General features: G+C 40.4%; 1 protein-coding gene across 4 annotated transcripts in view; it reads left to right on the forward strand.

Moving 5' to 3' along the window:
• Nucleotides 1-24,252, forward strand: part of Cobl (cordon-bleu WH2 repeat protein) — a 274,940-nt gene that overhangs the window by 135,881 nt on the left and 114,807 nt on the right. For all 4 annotated transcript variants that reach the window (XM_008849261.3, XM_008849262.3, XM_008849264.3 and 1 more), the window contains one exon: nucleotides 12,349-12,522. In XM_008849261.3, the coding sequence (XP_008847483.1) occupies nucleotides 12,349-12,522 (174 nt within the window). The remainder of the gene's footprint in view (nucleotides 1-12,348; nucleotides 12,523-24,252) is intronic.

A 24,252-nucleotide genomic window follows, 5' to 3' on the forward strand; every position in this document is an offset into this window, starting at 1 on the left:
GTGGTGTGTGCATGTGTGTGAGGTGCTGTGTGTGTGGAGGTAGTGTGTGTGTGTGTGTGTGGAGAGGTTGTGCATGTTTGTGAAGGTGCTTTGTGTGTGGAGGTAGTGTGTATGGTGATGGTGTGTATGTGTGAAGGTGGTGTGTGTATGAAGGTGATGTGTAAGTATGAAAGTGATGTGTGTGTGAAGTGGTGTGTATGTGTAGAGGTGGTGTGTGTGTTGTGTATGTGGAGGTTGTGTATGTGTGGTGGAGGTTGTGTATGTGTGTGTGTGGTATGTGTGTGGAGGAGGTGTGTATGTGTGTGTGGTATGTGTGTGTAGGAGGTGTGTATGTGTGTGTGGTATGTGTGTAGAGGATGTGTGTATGTGTGTGTGGTATGTGTGTGGAGGAGGTGTGTATGTGTGTGCGGAGATGTGTATGTGTGTGTGTAGGTGGTGTGTGTGTGTGTGTGTGTGTGTGTGTGTGTGTGTGTAAGGTCTTCCAGAGAAGATCCAGGTGTTGATTGTGATTTGTGCAGAGAACTGTTTATCCCTGCCAGCAGTATGCAATATCATTGCTACCAGGAAAAACTATGAGAAAATAGAAAGGAAATGGGAGTTATCTGATGTAGTGACTACATTTCAAATCAAAGCAATTGACTGTATATGTGGGTGGGTAGATGGATGTATGTATGGATGGATGGATGGATGGATGGATGGATGGATAGATGATAGATGAGTAGAAACAAGAAATTAATGGCCATGTTTTGAGTTGACATTTAGATCTTGAGACTGTGAGTGTTCTTTTCTTCCTCTGTCCTATTGGAATGCGTGTGTGATAGGCTCATATCATCTTATGCCAAATAAAGTAAATGAATTACGTGGCTCTCAACAAGGTGGAGATGTGGGTAGTTCTGTGATATCTTTGGCAAGTAGTATCTGATTGGAAGTTCCCTTCCCTACTTTGCCTTCTTTGAAAGCAGCTTCTGCTGGTAGAAGTTTACACTCTGCAGAACACAGTTTCCCAAAGCCTGAGACAGAGGTCCTGTGGGCTCTGCTCCTTCTGTCTACAGATGGCTAATAGATTATTTATTTATGTTTTCAGACAGGATCTCACTACATATTCCTGGCTAACCTGGAACTTGCTGTGTAAACCAGGCTTGCCTCGAATTCACAGAGATCTGCCCACCTCTACCTCCTGAGTGCTAGAATCAAAAGTATATACTCTAACACCTGGCTTATTTTTATGTGTATGTGTGTGTATAGTTGTATGAGTTTATGTACACCATGTGTGTGCAGGAGACTTTGAAAGCCAGAAGAAGGCATTGGATCTGCTGGAACTGGAATTGCAGGTGGATGTGAGCCACTTGATCTGTGTACTGGGAACTGAACCCAGCTCCTCAAAAAGAGCAGTAAGCACTCTTAACCACAGCCCCACAATGCCTAATTTTTTTCGGCGGGGGGCATTGGCAATGACTTTGGAGGAACATAAGACTTATTTCGCTACAGGAATGGGACTTGATGTTTCTTACAAATGAAGTGTGGCGTGTACAGGGCACAGAAAGCCAAGGCTCACTGCAGGTGGACAGCACACCTTCTCTCACAGAGCCATGACCCTGTGCAGTAGGAGCCAGCTAAGGAAACAGGAGAAATAGGACGGCGCCAGCCTGTTTTGACTTCAGACTGTTTGGGATGTATGTCTCATACTTAGGGCCATTTTCCTCCCACATTCTTCTTGGATTGTTTTCCCGGTCTTGTGTTTAAATCCAGGAATGGGGAAAGAGGGAGACAGGAGTTAAAACACAAGTATCCTTGGATGCCCATTGGATTGAAGGTTGATTTAAAAACTACCTGGTGTCAGAATAAAGTGGTCAAGCTCTGATAGAGCCTACAGTCATGTTTGGGGTCAGGTGGGAAAAGATACTTGGTGACTGTTAAGTAGCGTGGAACACAGCTGAATTGTCTAAATTCGGTTAAGGCGCTGGTGATGTAGTTTGAGGTGCCCAGAGCCTAAAAGAGTGATGTCATGAGTCCTATAGGCCCTAGGTGGGGTGCAGTTTGGGCTTCTGGGTTCTGCCACCCAAGGTTATCTCATGGTTACTCTATTGAGGTCATGCAACATATTTACCAGAAGAGAAGCAAAGCACATTCATTTGACATTTTTTGACTGCCTTTATTTTTTTTCCTTTTTAGTAGAATTTTTACAAGTTTCATGCAATATATTTTGAGTATACTTAGATCTTAGATTCCCTGCCCTATCTGTACCCTCCTTTACTACCCTCACTCAATTTCATATTTTATACACACACAATTTAATATTTTATACACACATACATACACAAAGGCCTATAGAGTCATATTTGTGTTCTCAAATGTCCTTCAGTATATGGGTCTATCCACTAGAGCCTGGTTAACCTGCCAATAGTCACACCCTTAAAAGAGACTGTGTCTCCCCCGACCCCCCAGCAGCTATCGGTTGCCAATAGTTCCTCAGGTAGAGTTGGAGTTTCTCACCCACTTCCCCATGCCTGTACTGGGATTTTTTTGTTGTTTGACCTTGCATGGGACTTGTACATGCTCTCAAGATTACTGTGAGTTTGTATGAGTAACTTCCCACATGACTGGAAAACAGTGTTTTCTTGTCATCCGTCACCTCTGACTCTCACAATCTTTTGCCCCCTCTTCCACAGTGATCCCTGAGCCTTGGGAGACAGAAGTTTGATTTTGGTGTCCCATTCAGGGATAAGCACTCTGCAGTCCCTTGTTCTCTGCACATTGGCCAGTTACCGGTTTCTGTGTTAATTATCATCTGCTGCATAAGGGGGCTTCTTTGGTGAGAGTTGAGAGATGCATTACTCTGTGAGCATAACAGTGTCGTTAGGAGTCAATTTAATACCATATTTATTTAGCAGAATAAATAGTATTAGTCTCTCCCCTACAGCCTGTGCCTGTCTAGCCACAGGTTCCTAGGCCTGATAGCAGTGTCAGGTATGGGGTCCTTCTTATGAAGTAGACCTTAAATCCAACTAGAAATGGTTGGTTGCTCCCACAATATTCATGCCACTATTGCACCAGTAGGCTTATCTTGCCAAGTCAGTTATTATTGTAGGTCACAGGACTCACACAGATGGGTAAGGTCGATGATTAATTTTTGGTTCTTTCAGGATTATGCTTAGCACCTTCCAGCACTATGAAAGCTAGCCAGTCAAGATGAAGGCTTTATTACTGACTTCGGTCAGTACCAGCTTGGTTTAACCTTGTTTGTTCTACAGTTCATATATGTAGTGTCTTCAGCAATAGGGTGTTACTGCCAAGCATTGGTGAGTAACCAAGAGCAGGGGCAGTGTCCAGTATTGTTTGAGGATCTCTGGGGCCCCTGGTCACCAGTTTCCAAAGAGGGAGTCCATTCCTGACATGGGCTTTTTCTTTGCTTCCTATAGTGTCTAGTAGGGGCAGTATGTTCCTGTTATAACTGCTTTTAATCTCTTTTTATAATGTATGTGTATATACTTTAGGACACTTCTATAGTGTCAGGTTTCCATATGGTTTTTTCTAAAGGCTTTTACTTTTAGTTATCCCTCCCCATACTCCCTGCTCTGCCTTGCCTTCTATTCCACATGCCAGTTAACCCTTGCTTCTCTATTATTCCCTTTTCTCCCTTTATGTCACTGTGTTCTGTCTCCCCCATCCATAGTGCTTTGTTTATTTCCTGACCTTTCTGAATTTTCCAACTGAAACATGCATATGTACGAATTCAAAACTAGCATCTAGCTGTGGAAGAGAACATTCAGCATTTGCCTCTGTGGATCTGGGTTATCTCACTCAGAATAATTTTTTTCAGTTCCATCCATTTACCTGCAATTTTCATAATTTCATTTTTAACAGCTGAATAATGTTACATCATGTAAATGTGCCATACCTTCATTATGTGTTCCTCAGTTGATGGACATCTACGTTGTTTCCATTTCCTAGCTGTTGTGAAAAGGGCAGCAATGAAAATGAATTGAACTTGTGTCTCTTTGGTAGTATATGAAGTCTTTGGGGTCTACACCTAATAGTGGTGTGGTGGGGTCATATGATGGATCTATTTCTAGCTTTTTGAGGAATCTCCACACTGGTTTCCATAGTGGTTGGAACAGTTTGTACTCCACCAGCAGTGGATAAGAATTCCCTTGTCAGCCTTGGTCCTTGTTTTTTGTTTTTGTCTCAGCCATTCTGAGTGGGGTGAGATAAAATCACAAAGTGATTTTAATTCATATTTCCTTGGTAACTAAATATTTTGAAAAAATTTTAAAGTATTTTTTAGCCGTTTGCATCTCATCTCTTGAGTACTCCCTATTCAGCTCCTTGTTCCATTTTTAAAAAATTGGTTGTTTTATATTGTTTCATTTTATAGTTCCTCGTATATTCTAGATAATAACCCTCTGTCAGAGGAATAGATGATATTTTTTCCCATACTGTAGGTTGCCTCTTCACATGAATGATGGTGTCCTTTGCTGTACCAGATTTTTAGTTTTGTAAGATCTTGTTTGTCAACTGTTGGACTTAATGCGTGTGGCACAGGAGTCCTATTCAGAAAGTCCTTCTCTATGCTTCTAAGTTCCAACTTATTCCCTACTTTTTCTCTGTCTGATTCAAGGTATCAGGTTTATGTTGAGGTTCTTTGTCCATTTGGAGTTGAGTTTTGTGCATGGTGAGACATGTTCAGTTTCATTCTACTATATGCAATTGTACAGTTTAACCAGCACCATTTGGTGAACATGCTGCCTTTTCTCCAGTGTGTATTTTTGGCTCCTTTGTCAAAAAATCAGGTTATTGTAAATGTGTAATCTTAAATCTGGGCCTCTAATTCTATTCCACTTATCAATGTGTCTGTTTATATACCATTACCATGTTGTTTTTATTATGATATATCTGAAGTATGATTTGAGATCAGGGATGGTAATGTCTCCAGAAATTCTATTATTGTTCATGATTATTTTGGCCATCTGGGTTTTTTGTGTTTCCATATGAAATTTGAGATTATTTTTCAATTTCTGGAAAATTTGTGTTTTAATTTTTAAATTTTTTTTAAAATTTACTTTTATTTTGTGTGTGTTATGCCTGCATAAGTGCGCCCATGTCATGCAGTGCCCACAGAGGCCAGAAGAGGGCATCAGAGCCCCTGGAACTGGAGTTATGAACAGTTGTTAGCTGCCATGTGGGTGCTAGGGTTTGAACCTGGGTCCTCTGCAAGAACAGTCAGTGCTCTGAACCACTGAGCCATCACTCCAGCCCCTTTATGTTGTAATTTTGATGAGTATTGCACTGAATTTGTAGATTTTTTTTGGTAGGATGGACATTTTCACAATATTCTGCCAGTCCATAAGCATGGGAAGTCTTCCTGTCTTTTAGTATTTTCTTCAACTTCTTTCTTCAGTGTCTTAAAGTTTTTGTTATACAAGTCTTTTATTTCCTTGGTTAGATTTATTCCAAGGCTTTTTATGGTTTTTGAGGCTATCATTCATGGGATCATTTGCTGTTGGTATATAGGAGGGCTACTGATTTTTATGTGTTAATTGTGTATCCTGCTACTTTGCTAAATGTATATAGCAGCTCTAGAAGTTTTATGGTTGAGTCTTTACAGTCTTTTATATAATTGTAACATCTGTTCATAGGATCTTTCAACTTTTTCCTTTCTAATTTGTATCCCCTTTATCTCTGTCATTTGTTTTATTGCTCTAACACATCATGCTCTAAGCTGAGACATCAAGGACTATATTGAACAGGAATGAGAAGTGTGGACATTCTTGTCTTGTTCCTGATTTTAATGGAAACACTGTATTTTCAGTTTTTTTCTGCATTTGGTATGTTGTTGATGGTGGGCTTATTTTATATTGCCTTTATTATGTTGAGATATGTCCCCTGTATTCCTAGATTCTACCTGAATTTAGCATGAATGGATATTGGATTTTGTCACAAGTTCTTTCTACATCTAATGGACCCTTTCTACATGTAATTTCTGTCCTTGAGTCTGTTTATGTGGTGGGTTGCATTTATTGATTTACGATTTACATAGGTTGAAACATCTCTGCATCTCTAGGATGAAGCCAAATTTATCATAGTTGATAATCTTTTTGATGTTTCCTTACATTCTGTTTATGACTATTTTATTGAAAATTTTTGCTTCTATGTTCATCAGAGAGGTTGATTATAATTTTTTTTGTTGGGTCTTTTTCTTGCTTTGGTGTTAGTATAATACTTTGTAGAAAGAATTTGGGGGTGTTCTTTCCTTTTCTATTTCATGGAATAACTTGAGGACTATTCGTATTAATGCTTCTTCTAAGGTTTGGTAGAATTCTGTGCTGTATCTATCTGGTCCTGGGCTCTCTTTAGTAGTGAGAGTTTTAATTAATGTATCAATCTCATTGGTTGTTACGGGTCTGTTTAAATTATTGATATCATTTTGATTTAATTTTGGTAAGCCATACATATCTAGAAATTGATCCACTTTAGATTTTCTAGTTTAGTGGAATATAGATTTTTTTAAAGTATGTCCTATGGTTTTCTGATTCTTCTGGGTCTGTTGTAATGTTTCCCTTTTCACTTCTGAGTTTATTAATTTGGGCCCCCTTTCTTTTAGTTGGCTAATTTAGCTAAAAGTTTGTTAATCTTGCTAATCTTTTCAAAGAACCAATTCTTACTTCATTGATTCTTTGTATTTTCTTCATTTATTTTTTATTAATTTCAACCTTGACTTTACCTACCTCTTCCTACCCACTCTTTTTAGGTGTTGTTTGTTCTTGGTTTTCCAAGTCCGTCGGGTGCATCATTAATTTATATGAGATGTTTCTGTTTTTCTAGTGTAGGCACTTAATGCTACAAATTTTCCTCTTAGGACTGCCTTCATTGTGGCCCATAGATTTTAGTATGTTGTGTTTTAATTTTCCATTTATTTCTAGGAATTTAAATTTTTCCCTCTTGATCCTTCGATCCAGTTTTCATTCAGTAGTGTGTTATCTCACATAAATTTGTATAGTTTTTCCACATTTTTATTGTTACTCATATTTATATTTGTTCCTTTGTGATCAAATAGAATACGGGATATTTCAGTTTTCCTGAGGTTATTGAGTCTTCGTTTGTTCCGTAATATGTGATCAGTTTTAGAGAAAGTTCATGGCTGCTAAGGCATAAGTACATTCTTTGGTGTTTGGATGGAATGTTCTGTGGATGTCTGTTAGGTTCATTTGATTTATGATGTTATTTAACTCCAGGGTTTTTCTCTTTGAATTTTGTTTGACCTATTTATTGGTGACAATGGGGTGTTAAAGTCTTCCACTACTGCTCTGTTGGAAAATTTTCGATCTAATAAAGTTTCTTTTATGAAATTGGGTGTGCCTGTGTGTAGTGCATATGTTTGTGATTGCAATATCTTCTTCATGTATTTTTCCTTTAATGTAGTGACTTTCCTTGTCTCTTCTGACTAGTTTTAGTTTGAAGTCTATTTTATTGGATATTAGAATAGCTACACCTACTTGTTTCTTAGTTCTGTCTGATTTGAACATCCTTTTTAATCCTTTTACTTTTTGGTGGTGTCAGTCATTGATGGTGAAATGTGTTTCTTAGAGGTAGCAAATTAGTGGAGCCTATTTTCTAATCCAATCACTTTGTGTCTTTTTACTGGGGAGTTGAGACCATTAGTATTGAGAGTTATTATTGATCGATATTTATTAATTCCTGTTATGTTGGTATTGTAGTGTTATTTTCTTAGACCTTTTTTGGTTAATTGTTCTGGGGTAATTTATTCAGTTTTTATACCTTCCTGAGAGTGTTTAATAGTCTCTTCAGACTGAAGTATTCATTGAGTATTTTCTGTAGCTGGTTTCATGGACTTAAATTCCTTAAATTTGTTTTCATCATGGAAACTTTTTCTTTCTCCTTTGATTGCAACTGTTCATTTTTCTGGGGATAGTAGTCTGGCCTGGAATCTGTTCCTTCATGATTTGTAGGACATGGGTTCAAGCCCTTCTGACTTTCATAGATGCCATTGAAAAGTCTGCTGTTATTCTGTTATACCTGTCATTATATTTGACTTGATCTTTCTCTCTTACAACTTTCAGTATCTTTTCTTTGTTCTGTACATTTAGAGTTTTGTCTATTATATGATGTGAGGAGTTTTTTGTTTTTTGTTTTTTGTTTTTTTTTTCTGGTCCTATCTACTTGGTGTTCTGTATTCCTCACTGATAAGTCTCTTTCCCTAGATTGGGGAAGTTTTTTTCTATGATTTTATTAAAATTTTTTTGGGGGGCTGGAGAGATGGCTCAGTGGTTAAGAGCATTGGCTGCTCTTGCAGAGGACCCGGGTTCAAATCCCAGCTCCCACATGGTGGCTAACAACCATCTGTAACTGTAGTTCCAGGGAAATCCAGTGCCCTCCTCTGCCCTCTGCAGGCACTGCATGACATGAATGCACTTACATACATGCAGGCAATACACTCATACACATAAAATAAAAATAATAAATAAAATTTAAAAAATTTTATTTATTGTTTTGATATGTATGCATGTATTGCCTGCATGTAGGTGAGTGCACCCATGTTGTGCAATGCCCACGGAGGTCAGACGAGGCTGTCGGATACCCTGGGACTGGAGCTATGGACAGTTGTTAGCTGCCATACGGGTGCTGGGATTCGAACCCGGGTCTTCTGCAAGAACAACCAGTGTTCTTAACCGCTGAGCCACCTCTCCATATTTTAAAAATATATTTTTGTGCCTTTGACCTAGATTCCTTCTTCTCCTTCTATGCCTATGATTCATAGCTTTGGTCTTTTTACAGTGTCCCAGAGGTCTTGCATATTCCATTCCTGGGTTATTTGATATTTAACGTTTTTTTTTTTATTGAGCAGTCCATTCCCCAGTCTTGTCTTCAAGATCTAGTATTTCCTGTTCTGGTTCTTCTACTTCCTTTTTGCTCCTTTCCTCTAAGATTTTTGAGTTCCTGAGATCTTGTTTCAAATTTTATTTCAATTTAGATTTTCTTCAGAGATCCTATCTTCTATTGAATCTAGTTTCATGTTTTGGTGTTTTAGTTCTTTCATTCGTTTTCATGGTCTTTATTCAGTCTTTTATTCATATCTTCTTTGAGTTCCTGGAATATATTTGTAATTGCTATTTTGAAATCGTTGGCTTATTCATCTGCTGGGTTGCCATTCTCAGGGAGCATTGTGATGGAGATGCTGATTTTTGTAGGAGACATCTTATCTTGTTTATTCATGTTGTTTGCAGATTTCAGTGGTACCTACATACCTGGGCTTAAGTAGGTGGTAGTGTTTCTTGGTATGTATAGCTCATCTCATTTTTACTTAATAGTTGTTTGTATCTTTGCTTGCTGGTACCCCAACTTTTCAGTTTATGGTCCAGGTGAAACTTTTACGTTGAGACTCCAAGATTGACTCCACACAGTCCTAGATCATCAGGCTGGGTTGGGTGGCTACTGGGTGAACAGGTCAACTGGTAGGTTAGTCTGGGGAAGCTCAGAGGTTGGGGTAGGCAATGATCCCAGCCGCCTACCCCTGAGAGCTGAAATGGCAGAGGGAACTCACCTGATGTTTTTATTTTTAATTTCTATTTTTAACTATGTTTGTGTGTGTGTGTGTGTGTGTGTGTGTGTGTGTTGGTGAGGGGTTGTGCATGTGAGTACAGTGCCTACAAAGGCCAGAAGATGTCAGATCTCCTGATCACTGAGTTATAGGCAGTTGTGATCTTCTTAATGTGGGTGTTGGGAAGTGAACTCAGGTCCTCCACAAGAGCAGCGTGGACTCTTAACTGTTGAGACATTTCTTTAGCTCCCTCATTTGACACCTCTAATGTGACAGAAATATGCTAGGTACTCTCACTTAGTTCCCTCATTTAATGCGGATAACAATTTGAGGTAGAAATTTCCCATTTTAAAGATCATAGTATTCCAGTTGTTGATCATCCAAGATGTCAGAGTGCTTGTGAGGGCAGAAAGATGACAAAATTAAAACTTGAAATCAAATATAAGTTCTCCATAAAACATTTTTGTTTTTTGTTTTATTTTATTTTATTTTTACAGGGTCTCCTAGTCCCAGCCTGCCTAGAAGTCACTATGTTGACCAGGCTGGCCTCAGTCTCACAGAGATCCACCTGCCTCTGCCTGCTGAGGGCTGGGATTAAAGACATGTGCCACTACTCCTGGCACTATGAAATGTTTTAAAGGGATTAGGCTGTATAGAACTTCATACAAGGGGCAGGACATCTGAAAGACAGAGGTAATTTCACAGGCATGTTGAGTGAGCACTCAGGGATGCATAGTTGTGGTGAGGACTTGAGAACATGAGGAAATGGAAGTCTCATGACTAGATAGGTTGGCACAAAAAGAAGCAATTAGATGCTGAGTTTTAAATGTATCACCTGGAGAAGGTTTTACTGGGATGCCAAACAGTGAAGAAGTTTAGCATAGTCCTCTACTAAGTGTTTCAGTGCTAGAGTGTGTGTACATGTACACGTATATGTGTTAAATGCATATGTGACACTTGTGTCAGTGCATTATGTGTGTGTGTGTGTGTGATGCACACATGTGTATATATAATAAATGTCAGCAGACTTTATGGATGAGTAAATTGAGCAACTTGGAAGATCTCAGTGTCTGTGTTTCTGGCTACATGCTGACTTTAGCAAAGGAAACTGGGTTTACACTCTTCCTAAATTTGGAGGTATCTGAGTCAACCTACCATGGATGAAACAGCTTCACAACTCTAGTCATTGCGTGAGCAAAGTCTCCTCTCTGATTTAGTTCTTGTATTTCAGTTAGTCACTTGAACTGTAAGTCGTTAGATCCTGTGTCCTTGAGTCTTTCCCGTTTCTGTGGAAGTAGCTGCCAGGCAGAGGGAATGCTGAATGGAACTGATTTTGCATTGACTTATTTACTTAGTGCTGAGTGTAGTGGCTGCAAAATTAAAGACTTAAGATGTTTTGCATTTTCTATGGAACTTTAAGTAGGCACTGGAGAGTTTTTTGGGTGCCAGGCTGTTTCTACACCACCCCTCATCTGTTTCCTGTGACTCTGAATGCAATGCTGAAGCACTGGATGTCCTTGACACTCAACGTCTCCTCGGGGAAGCATAACTGACAGAAAAAGCAACTTCCCTCGAATGTCTTGTCCTTTGACTTTCATAATTAAGCTCAAAGAAAAATTTTTTGATTGAATTACTTTTATTTTATGTGTATGAGTGTTTTGCCTGCATGTGTGAAAGTGCACCCATGTCATGCAGTGCCTGCAGAGGCCAGAAAAGGACATTAGATCCCCTAGAATTGGAGTTGTGACAGTCGTTAGCCGCCATATGGTTGCTGGGAACTGAACCCAAGTCCTCTGAAAGGGCAGCCAGTGCTCTTAACTGCTAAGCCATCTCTCTAGCTCCCTCTTTTCTGTTTTAAAGGAGATAAATTAAAACCTACCCGAGGTCGTGTGGCTTACACAAGACAAAGTCAGAAATCAAACTAAGTGTCTCAAGGGACTGTGACTCCATCCTTCTCTACACTGACTTTATATGGGTTACATCCAAGATCACTTGTGTTGTAGATGAAGAAGAGGATGTGTGACACCACCACCAAGGTTATAGCTGCCATTTTGTTTTCAGTGTGAAAATAGAGCCTTCATCCCCTAAATGCCCTTTGAGCATGGACACTTCTGTTGTTTCTATTAAGAAGACCCCGGGGTAACAAAAGATTAAAAAATCATGTGTATGTCCCCAGGATAGAAATTGTTCCTTGAGAATCAGTAGGTATGTATTTGTCCACAAAGTGTCTGTTGCCAACTCTTACATTGGTGGTTTGTAAAAAAATAAAAAAATAAAATAAAATAGTGTTTATTACACACCACCATCTTTTAAAAAATCAAACTTCTTAAAGTTATAAGAAAGGTACTAAGCTACAGGAAACTAGCAGTAGGTGAAATACCTCTCAAGATGGCAGACTCTTGGTATTTTCCATTACAATGCAGGTCTTCACTGACCCCTCCTTCTTTGCAGTATCTAAGAACTCACTCTTGTGATATATTAAAGAAAGCTGTTCAACACCTGCAGGTAGGATGGAAATACCAAATAATTCTAGCTGTTAAGGGTTCTTAGAGGCTTCAAGAGTCTGCTGCTTCCTTCACAATTAAAAGAATAGCATGAGCCTATAACGCAGTGTCGTCGGTAAATCTCCTAGGAGAATGAAAGTAGGGATTTTGCTCCAGTCTTTCAAGCCTACCAGCGGAAAGAGACACTTCAGCAGCTTGAGTGGGTGGTTTGCTGCTTTGGTTTCAGGTTAATTAATACAGAAAGAAGTCACCTTATTGATGAGATGTTGTGTGTCTCTTCTCCTACAGGGCTGCTTAACAACACCGAACTCCCCATCCATGCAGTCGAGGACCCTGACACTGGGTCCCTCCCTCTCACTGGGCAACATCTCAGGGATGTCTGCGAAGTCAGAGATGAAAAAGCGCCGAGCCCCTCCACCTCCAAATCCAGGGCTATTGGTTCAAGACAAAGCATCAGAAAAGGTAGGGGAGGGGCAACTCTCAGGACCAAAGCATCTTTCCACTGACCCACTTAACTCTACTGCGGCTTCTTCGCTCTTGTTTTAGCAAGCTGTGTTCAGGGTGTGCATCTGAGCTTTATTTAGAAGTAAAGGCGAGATGTCACTCTGCTTCAGTTACTAAGGTCGGAAACTATTTTGGGGTCTTTGGTTCTTAAGGGCCCAGTACTTGTAGATTAGCATGTGTTTTGTTTTAGCACTGAAATTTGGGGGTGTCAGTGAGACTGCATGTGAGAAAAGTGTGCAAGTAAACATACTTTGAGAAATATGAAGCTTGTGAAAGAGACAGTGCATATTATAACACAGATGACACAAATAATTCAATTTCACAGGAGAGCTGAGACTTTGGCATATTAGATTGCTGCTGATATGATATGGGCTTTATTTCATAAGGCCCTGTGCTTGAGAAGCCTCCTTTTTGTTTGTCTTCAGAGCAGTTTAATGTCTTTGAAGGTGATTAAGGCAGTAGGTATTGCTTAATATTATCCTCAGCAGTGAGTTACTTGCCCCGTGGACTTCACTTGGGCCTTTTTCTTTCAATTACCTGCTGACACCCGGAAGCACTATTTGAAATGTCAGATCCTCTCTTCCCATGTTACAGGATAATAAACTTTTCTCTGATTTTAGTCACTCACAGTCAATTTCAGTCTAAAAACATTAAATAGAAAATTCCAAAAACAATACGTAGTGTATTTAACTCTCATACTCTTTTGAGTAGCATGGTGAAAAAAAAATCTCACAGTCACACTTGTTCCTGCCAGACATGAACCATCCTTTTCTCCAGTGTATATACACTGTCTCTGTCCATCTGTTAGTTACTAAGTGCTGTCTCAGTTGTGACTGACTGTCATGGTGTTGTGGTGCTATGTTCTGGTAACTCTTACTTGATGTGATAGTGACCCCAAAGACAAGTGTTACAGTAATGCACCTAGGCAGATTAGGCCAAAGAGAAGATAGAATGCTTCCATTAAGTGAAAATGTGAAATGTTATCACAAGTAGGTATGTACAAGGAAACACAGAGATGTATATGGTTTGATACTCTCTGAGGTTTCAGGTACCTACAAGGACTATTGAAATATGTCTCCCCTACAGTTAAGGAATGGTGTCAGATGACTCTGGTTCTTTTTCCAAATCTGAAAGAAATACTTAAAAAATAACATGAAGTTTTATTTTTCTGAATGCCTCCTCACTTAGGTGACGTGTGATGGAGACCATATCTGGGATACCTCGGAGGGGCTCATGCTTTCTGGCTCTTCCAGAAGCATATTCCCCATGGCAGTCAGCTGTGTATCTTCATCCATATGCTGAGGAACAATTTGAGGATTGTACTAGTCACTTTTCTGTTGCTGTGATAGAAACACTGACCCAAGCAATTTATAGAAGGAAGAGTTTATTTGACCTTACGGTTCCAGGGGAATTACAGTCCGTCATGGCAGGGAGGCATGGTGGCTGGAGGTGGCTGGAGCAGGAGCAGCAGAAGCTAAGCTCTCACATTATCATGCAGGCATAGGAAGCAAGAGAGCGACTGGAGATCTGGCAAGGCTTAAGAACTCTCTAAGCCCACCCCCAGTGATGTGCTTCCTCCAGGATAGCCACACCTTCTAAAACCTCCCCAAACAGTGCCATCGTCTAGGGACAAAATGTCCAAACACTTGGAGCCTATGGGGGACATTTTCATTTAAACCACCACATTCCATCCCCTGGCCCCCATAGGCTTATGACCATATAAAATGCAAAATGCATTTAGTCCAACTTTAAATGTCCCCATAGTCATTATCAGTCTCAATACTATTCAAAAGTCCACAGTCCAAAGTGGACTCAGGTAAATATCTTAACTGTAAGCCTCTATAAAATCAAAAGACAAATTACATACTCCCAACATATGGTGGAACCAAATACACATTACCATTCCAAAAGGGAGGAATGGAGGCATAGTAAGGAAATACTGGACCAAAACAAGACCAAAACCCAGCGGGGCAAACCCCAATCCAGTAGCTCCATGTCCAACTTCTGGGACTTCACTTCCAAAGGGCTTAGATGGCTCAGCCTCTCTAGCTTTGCTGCATGTAACACACATCTCTCTCTTGTGCTGGTACCACTCCCTGTGTGCAGGTCTTCTTGGCAGATGCCTCACAGCTCTGGCATCACGAACTTCTTGGGGTCTCCACTGCCAACTAGGCTTCACCTTTACAGCTTTATGCAATGTCCTATTAGGGCCTTCCCTAGGCAGGGGAACCCCTGCTTCATGCTGCCTGGCCTCCAAGGCTCTCTGAAACATCAGAGGAAGAATTGATGACCTCTTCATTCTTACATCTTTTATGCCTCTAAAGCCAGCACCAGGTGAACAACAATGCCAAGTTTGACTGCAAGTTTGGGATGGACTCCAGCCTGCTTTATCCATTTTAGAAGTGCTTCTCTTCAGTGGTCCCTACAGCATTTTCCTTTCACAAGTTGGAGGTTTAACTGGGTGTGGTCTTGCCCTGGAGGCACTCTCTCCATTGTTTCAGTATGAATCTCTAGGCCCCTCCTTAATCACTTTAATCTCCTTATCAATGGGATCCTCTCCATCACATGCCATGGCTCAAACAATCATCTTCCTAGTGCTCTTTTTCAATCCAAACTGTATTTCTTTCTGCCCCATTTTTGCTCTTTCACTGTACAGCTGCATAATATTCACCATTAATATCCACGCCATCATTTCTACATTATGGTGTCTTGAAATTTCTTCCGCCAGAGAAATTAGTCCATTGCTTTTCAACTTAGCCTCAGGAAAGCTTTTTGGCTGTGGGCAGACTCCAACCAGACTCTTTGCCAAAATATCCCAAGTGCTGCTTAAGTCCTCATTTCCCTCTGGAACTACATTGTTCTCAGCATTGCTTTCTTCCAGGCCCCTACTAGAATGGCCTATTAAGCTCCACATACAGCAGTCAACCACTTTTCTAGCCCAACATTCCAAAGTCTTGTACTTTTCTTCAAAACCCCATATGGTCAGGTTCTTCACAGCCAACAGCCCACTCTCTGGTACAAATTACTGTGTTAGTCTTTTTTCTGTTGCTGTGATAGAAACACTGACCCAAGAAATTTATAGAAGGAAGAATTTATTGAGCTTATGGTTCCAGGGGAATTACAGTCCGTCATGGCAGGGAGGCATGGTGGCTGAAGGTGGCTGGAGCAGGAGCAGCAGAAGCTAAGCTCTCACATCATCATGCAGGCACAGGAAACAAGAGTGACTGGAGACCTGGCAAGGCTTAAGAATTCTCTAAGCCCACCCCCAGTGATGTGCTTCCTCCACAATAGCCACACCTTCTAAAACTTCCCAAAATAGTTCCATCATCTGGGGGCAGAGTATCCAAACACTTGGAGCCTATGGGGGACATTTTCATTCAAACCACCACAAGGATAAAGATGCTTTTTCTTCATTAGGCTGGTCTGTGTTAACTGGCCCTGCATTCCCGCTTCCTGGTGAGACAACACACCCTGAACACCAGCATCATAGGAGGCCTACTGAGCATCTTTTTACTCTTTGATGGACTTTATGATCCTGCTCTTCCCTGATGCCTTGGTGTCTCTTGTTTTATCCCTGCTTCATAACTCTCATGGACATCAGGCTGATGCTTTCCTTTAGCATTAATCCTTTTTTTTGCTTAGTTATAAAATGGCTTTTTCTGGAAATATACTTAAAATATGGTAGAAACTAAGTCCATAACTCCAAGATTTGAGGTGTGGTCCTGGGTCTTGATTACAGAAACAGGTTTCTGTGACAGGGTCCTAACATCTTGTTTGGCATCTCTGCTAGTTATTTTTCCCATTGATGTGACAAAATACCCGACAGGAGCACCTTAAGGTGGGAGGGATTTTCTTGGCTCACAGTTTGAGGATTAGGAAGTCAGCAGCAGGAACAAGAGGCAGCTCTTTATAGTGCATCCACACTCAGGGAGCAGGGAGAGGTAGGCTGCCACTCAGCTTTCTTCTTCCTTTGTATTCAGTTTATACCTCAGCTCACGAGATGGTGTGTGTCATTGACAATCAAGGTAACCATCTCTCAGTCAAACCTTTCTGGACACACCCTCATAGACACACTAGAGGTGTTTCCAAAATGATTCTAAGTCCAGTCAAGTTGATAATGAAGATGAAACGTCACAGCATCTTTATCAGTCTGGGGTCTGTCTGCAGATATCTTTAGGTGACTTTTCTCCCCCAGAGGCATCCTTAACCATGCGTCTCAGAGATCACCTGTCTCCACATAGGCCCGTCTTTATTCATGTCCCTAGAAACTTGTCTCAAAATCCTATAATACAACACATTTTAGAAGAAAACATTCTTACTTCTTGTGTCTCATACAATATCTAAAGGCACTCATTTGAGATTTCTGTGGTACTGTAGCCAGGTTCCAATAAGAAAAGGATGGTTCTACATCAGTTTGTTCTACACTTGATAAAACGATGCAGGTAGTATGTGAAGTGGTTTTCTTCTGTAGTGCATCTCTTTGATAAGTTTAGATTCTAAACTTTTTCATAACATCCAGACCCAAACGATAGCATTAGCCATTTTCCGTCATTTCCCTCTGATATGTTTTGTTCCTTTTGGTTAGGATAGATATTTGGTTAGTAATGAAAAATATGTATTCTGGGATCAGTATTATAAAACCCCCTTTTTCAATAAGAAATTTTAATGTGATGAACATAGATTGTTTATCAGTATTTCAAATTTTTCTTCCATCCAAATATGTCATATTTTTTGCTTTTCTGCTTTTAATGCAGCTACCCATACTGAGTGAAGCTTGCTTGAACAGAAAAACATATACTAAGTGGAGAACGGGGAATTTTCAATGAAAAATAAATAGTACATTCTACCCTGCAGACTGAACAGAGTTTCCTCTCCAATAATAAAAGCTTTTACCGAAATCTGTTCTATTTGGCACAGAATGAGTAGAGAAATTGGCTGATGGAAACCGTCCCCCTTTTAAAGGATGTGAGTGGCATACAGGTTGCATTTAAGCCTTTTCTATGAACATGTTTTTTAAAAATGAAAGATTTTTTTCATATTCACCAATTTCTGGGAAAGCTACTCAAAAATACATACATATATATTGTCCTGGTTGTTGGGAAAGAACATCAACTCCTTCATGAATTTCCTTCCATATAAAGATGAGATGTTTGTTTGAAAACCTTATTCATGTTCAGTTGCTCCTTATACCAATGTGCTGAACAAAAGGAGAAAAGGTTTCTGACCAAATTCTGAGAAGAGAATGCTTACATTTCCATACTTTAAAGAACTTTTTTTCTTGTCAACTAGGTGATGGCAAAATTTAACATTTACTTATTTGTGCCTTAAAGATGGACTAATTTAGCCATATTCCATTTTATCTGAAATTTTAAAACATACAGTTATTGTATAATTTTTTTCCTGATTTTGTGCTTGTGATTTGGTCATCACCAAAGGTAATTTTCAAGGGATTTTCTTGGAGATTTTGGAGCTGGGAAATATATGATGGTAACAGTGCACAAACCTTCTTGCAGAGCCCCTGAGATGGGTATGTAGGAGGCCATGGCACTCTTCAGGAGGATGGTAGTGACACTCATCGGCGCCCATTCCTCTGGCCAAACATTTGGGCCATAGGCTCTATTGTGGGGAACTTTCAAATAGGAATGGTACATTGTCCAGTTTAGGTACCAGATGCTGAGTCAGCACTCCTCTGACTTCAGCAGGCACAGGATCACTCAGGAGTAGGGCTGGAAACACATGTTCTAAACCCCACCCTGAGTTCCTATTCATTAGGTTGTGAGGAGCCTGAGCATTTGCATTTCAGCACATCTGTTGCTGCTCTACTCAATGACATTTTGAGAGCCACCTCTCCATGAAAGACTGTCTCCACTCAGAATCTTAACTAATCGATATGACAGATCTAAAGAGAATCTGCAGCAGAAAATTTATCTGAGCATGAATTAATATACACCACAAACAGTAATCACACAAAACTGGCCCCACACATCCACAAATTCCATGTCTTTAGATTTAACAAACCCTTGAACAACATGGTTGAAAAAATATTTTGTGTATGCTGAATACATACTTTCTTTGTTATTGTTCCTTTTTCCTAAAACTTTGATTACCATAAAACTTATGTTTCCTTAAGCAAGCCAGAAATAATTTACAGTATATGGAAAGGTATACATAGGTCATATGCAAATGCCTGTCATTCTCTGTAAGGAACTTGAGTGTCTCCAGATTCTGGTAGCCTCAGGGATCTTGGACCAAGGGGTAACTGCACAGGATACCACAGATGAAGGCAAGGCCTAAAGTTGTATTTCAAAACACAAAAATAGCACTCACCTCTTCATTCTCAGAGCCAAGGAATCCTCATCTGAGGGGGAAAGACGTCATCTGTTCTGGGATGGATTTTCCTTTTCCTGTGGTCTCCTGGGGTCCATGTTGCCGCTCCCTCCCTTGCCCTATGCTGTGGTGGCTTTTCCCTAGACCCCAGCCCTAAGTCCTTGCTGGGACCGCTGCTTTCTACACCTTCTACTCAATTGTGTATTAAGACTTCAGCGACCTGTCTCTAGGGAGAGTTTGTCTTCCTTCATTTATTCGTGGAGTTCCCACTTGGTCTGCCCTTGGATTGCACAAGGCAGTATTATGATTATAGATTTAGACTCATGTTGAGACAGGCATCCCCCACTCACTCTCTGATCCTTAGTTCTCTGTAAAATGGAAACAATATGCATTGTTGATAGGTGCTTGCCATGTTAGGTAGAATCAGGGTCCCTGGGTCTGTTACCTTATAAGCAGATCCGAACTTTACCTTTTGTAGAAATGTTATGTGAGGCAAGATCAACCCATGTGCCTTGTGATTGTGAGTGTGCAGTTTGTACAAAGGAGGAAGGCGAGGTGTCCACTGAGCAAAGGAGGAGGATTGGAGAATGTGGCAGAAGGGCTCTGTGGCCTAGCCAGAGTTCTAAATTTGCCAATTATGCTTAAAATAAAATTATTTATTGCTACAAAATTTCCAGATATTGGGGCTGGAGAGATGGCTCAACAGTTAAGAACACTGTATGCTCTTGCAGTGGACCCAGGTTTGATTCCCAGCAGTCATATGTCAGCTAACAATCATCCATAACTCCAGTTCCAGGGGATCTGACACCGTTTTCTGAAACCTGTGGACATTGTACAACATAGGTGCACTTACACACATGCAGGCAATACACTCACACACATAAGATTAAAAATAATAATAACATTTTTTAATTGCCAGGTATATAATAAAGATGTCACCAAGCCCCTAGGACAGAAACTTGTATTAAATAACAGTGGCATCTTTTCCTCTCTTGGTGACATTTTCTTTTCTCCACCATGTTGATGCAAAACACAGCTCTTACTCCAAAGGGCACAAGAGTCAGTTTATTCTGAGCCAAACATGGGTGAGCATGATTTGGAAACATGGATTCACATTGCCCCTAGTGGTATATTCCACTGTGGAAATGGTTACACAGACTTTTAATAGTCACAGAACATAAGGAAGTCATAAATCGGTGCAGTCCACAAGCACAGTGGTGGGTGCTTCTGGAGGGCTGGTTTCAGCAAAGGGAAGTCTCTGCTGTAGGTTTCAGGCACTATCTGATGACATCATTAGCCTTGAGGTTGACTGAAACTGATGATTTACTAAATTAATGCATTCCAAAAGTTTTTTTTCTGATTGTCAAAAGGATGGTAGGTCAGATCTAAAGGTGGATGATGAATGGCTAGTTAGAAGACTAAAGCTAGCCCATGGTAATTCTGGCTCTCCATCTACAGCATCCCAGCTCCTCAGTATCTAGAAGTTCTGATCAGTTAATCAATCACTCTTCAGAATTTTCAACCTAAGTGTGGCTTTTAATTTTTTTTAAATTAATTTATTTTTATGTATATGAGTTTTGTACCTACATGTACCTAAGTGCACCCATGTGTGCAATGCCTGTGGAGGCCAGAAGAGGGCATTGGATCCACTGGAACTGTAGTCACAGACAGTTGTGAGCTGCCATATGGGTGCTGGGAAATGAACCTGGGTTCTCCACAAGAGCAGCCAATGCTCATAACCACTGAGCCCTCTCTCTAGCCTCCTGTTTTTTGTTTGTTTGTTTGTTTGAAACTTCAGTTCATAACCACAAGGACAGACATTTTGTCCACCAGTCTGTAGCTTCAAAGAGTTGGGGAGAAGGGCAGCCATCTTATTCTCCCTCAAATACTGTTTTTCAGTTGGAATAGAAAACTGTCAGCAGGACATCCTTCCTCTGGTAGCTTCATTGCCTAGTAAAGACTGAAACAGTGCTGCCCAGCATCCGCTGTCATCTGCATTTCCACAAGGTTGTGCCTATCACACAGAAGTTCTTCTCGCTTTTCTTTTATCTGTCAGTAGATTAGAAATAAGTAACCTGTGGAAGTTTACTAGACAGTGCTGTGTTGTCTATTTTTAGTTATCATCCACAAATACATAACAAACAACTATTCATTCTGCAAGTATAGTTATTATGAACTTCCTTTTGTACAAATATCAAGCTATAAACCCATTTTATTATAATAAAAAATAAATTTATGAAAATTTTAAAGATATTGAGACTTCATTTTGTCTTATAGTATTTGAAAAGTTGCACTCATTATCTTTAACACCATAAACTTACGTGACAGGAATATTTTATTTCAGGTTTATAACCATGGAATTGAAATAGCGATGTTGACTAACAAATCAAAATAGGGAGGTTTATATTATAAGGCATTACCATAATCCATCATAGGTTTTTCTGTGAAAATGTTGCTTATTTATTCAATCAGTACTTGTTGAGGAGCTGATGTGTCAGTGCTCTGCACTGGAACGGGGTAGTTACCATCCACTGCTGTACTGTTTCAGTACAGTGCGTACTTCATGCGATGTGAGGATGTAGGATGATTCTGGATGTTAGCAATGTTATTTCTTAGATGTGATATGTAGACTATTATAGGAAATCATAAAAAATATGCTGGGTATATTCAGGAATGCTTCATCAAGAACTGAGTGTCAATTGCACCCTGAAATTTAAAGGGTATTTCTTTCTGTTCTTGTTTGCTTGTTTTAGACAAGGTCCTATAGCCTAGGATGACCTCCAGTTCATTATGTCGGGTCAGTCAAGGATGGACTTGAACTCCTGATCCTCCTGCTTCCACCTCCCAAGTGCTGGGATCACTGGCATGTCCCAACCACACATTTATTGTTGTTGTTTACCTTTGTTTATTTGTCTATGTTTATACATACACACATGCTATGGAGCATATGTGAAGGTCAGAAGACAACGTTCAGGAGTAGGTTCTCACCTTCTACCATGTGGATTCTATGATTTTAACTCAGGTCATCAGGATTGTGGGCAAGGGCTTTTGCCCACTGAACCATTTCAGTGACCCAGCACACCCTGTTTTGTATGGTAGTGGAAACCAAATCCAGGGTTTTATGCATGCTAATACAAGTATCAGTAACAGTGCAGTATCCTCAGCCCTAATGGCTATTTTCTTCTTCTGGTTTTGTTTGTTTGTTTTTAATAATGCAGAGTTTGGGTTTAATAAGGATATTTCACTGTATTTTTAAGCACGAGGGCAATAAGAAAGAGAGGCACTGAAGAGGAAAGAAAAGACATACCCCAGAATATGGGTGCAGATAGAATTGTAGAGAGTAAGGCATACCCAAGTGTAGATAACTGTAGATACAGGACTGCTCAAGGGAGAGTTCACCTTAACTTAGTTTGCCTAGTATTCAAAGAAGGGAGAGAAAAAATTAGGCCTTTTGAGTTAGAATTCAGAAAAGCAGGTGGAATCGGCAGTGAGGATCTGCAAGCACTCTCCCTGCAGACTGTCTGGAAGCATTGCATCATGTTCTTCTCAATAGCATTGACTACAGAGAGCTTGCTTGGGCTCAGGTGGAAGTCGTGAGCTGGGCCAAGGATCATTCAGCCAACAGAAGTCAGACTCACCAGGGAGATGGGCCTCTGGCTATGATTGTGGGGGATTATATTAATTGCACTAATTGAGGTTGGGAAGACCCTTCCACTGTGGGTGACACCATTCCCTGACTGGAATCCTGTACTCTATTACTGGAGAAAGAGAGCTGAGCATGCCTTCATCACTCTCTCTTCCTGAATGTGCACATGATGTGACCAGCTGTTTAAAGCCCATGTATTCTTGAGTTCTCCTACACAATGGATTGTGCCCTTGAACTGTGAGCTAAATAAACCCTTTCTCCTTAACTCGCTTCTGTCAGTATTTTATCATGGTAATAGGAAAAGAAGTTAAGATAACCACTTTCTTACTCTTGTCATTCTCGGTACCCTTCCTTGATTTCATTTTTCTTTTAGCCTCTAACATGTAGGCTCAAGAGACAGAGTATTTTATACCATTATTCAGTGACATCTCCAGTATTTAACTCTGTACTTCTTATGTGATATTAAAAAAGAAAAGGTAAAAGTAAAAAGTCCCAGATGGTTGTTGTGCCAGACAAATCACAGATATAAGAATGCTCAATAGCAGGATTTTTCTATGGCTGTTGCAGCAAACTCTCCTTCATCTGCCTGGCCCCAAGTCTCGTGGTCAGCATAAACACAATTATAGTGATTCATCAGTTCAATTCTTGTGGTGTTCTAAGACCTTTACTTCTTTTCATATAGCCTTATGTTTGCTTTATCTTATAACCTATGCACAGTTACTGTCTTCATTTGACCAATGAGGGCAAAAAACAAAATGGAGAGGCAGTCACAGGGCCAAGTCAGTGACACATTACAGGCCACCTGATGTCTTTCTTACATGCAGCCATCAGAGTTGATGCTGATCAGTTCCCAGCAATGTGTAGCTGTCAGTTGGGGAACATGCCAGGTTGAGTCTGGTCTGTAGCCTCTGCCAGGGCTGATACTGGTGAGGGGGTGGCAGAAGAGCACACATTGTACATCTGTTTACTGCAGTGAGTAACCTCCACATGACCCTGTCTGACAGGGAGATGCTGAGGCATAGAGAGTGTGCGAAGTGGAAGAGCTTGCCTACTTGCCCATGACACGAAAAGCCTGTGTTTGCTGTCTGAAGGTACAAACTTAAAAGACAAGTGAGGGGGCTGGAGAGATGGCTCAGTGGTTAAGAGCACTGACTGCTCTTGCAGAGAACCCAGGTTCGATTCCCAGCACCCACATGGCAGCTACAAACCGTCCTTAACTCCAGTTCCAGGGGAATCTGAAGCCCTCTTCTGACCTCCATGGCATTGCACGACACGGTGCACTCACATACATGCAGGCAGTACAGTCATATACATAAAATAAAAATAATAAATAAAATACTTTTTTAAAAAAAGACAAGTGAGTCCCACAGGTGCTGAAGGAAGAATGTCTGCTTCCCCCACTCTTCATGTCAAACTAGACCTTTTAAGAAGTGGCTGCTTACCACTGTGTAGTGAGCTCTTTCTCAGTGGCCCATTCTGTTTGTGCTGGAAGTAAAATGGTAAGTTTGGCAGAACAGGACAGCATCAGTTCACCTCCACATGCAGCCTTTGTCAGATAAATTGAACTGGCACGGTGCTGATGAGGGATGCTAGGCTCTGAACAGAAACACATTTTTAAAATATTTTCTTCATTATTTTTCTTTTATGTATACGAGTGTATTGCCTGCATGTACGCAAGTGCACCCATATCATGCAATGCCTGCGGAAGTCAGAGG

Source organism: Nannospalax galili, unplaced genomic scaffold (genome assembly GCF_000622305.1).
Source record: "Nannospalax galili isolate Female #2095 unplaced genomic scaffold, S.galili_v1.0 scaffold304, whole genome shotgun sequence".
In the NCBI taxonomy this organism is placed as follows: Eukaryota; Metazoa; Chordata; class Mammalia; order Rodentia; family Spalacidae; genus Nannospalax; species Nannospalax galili.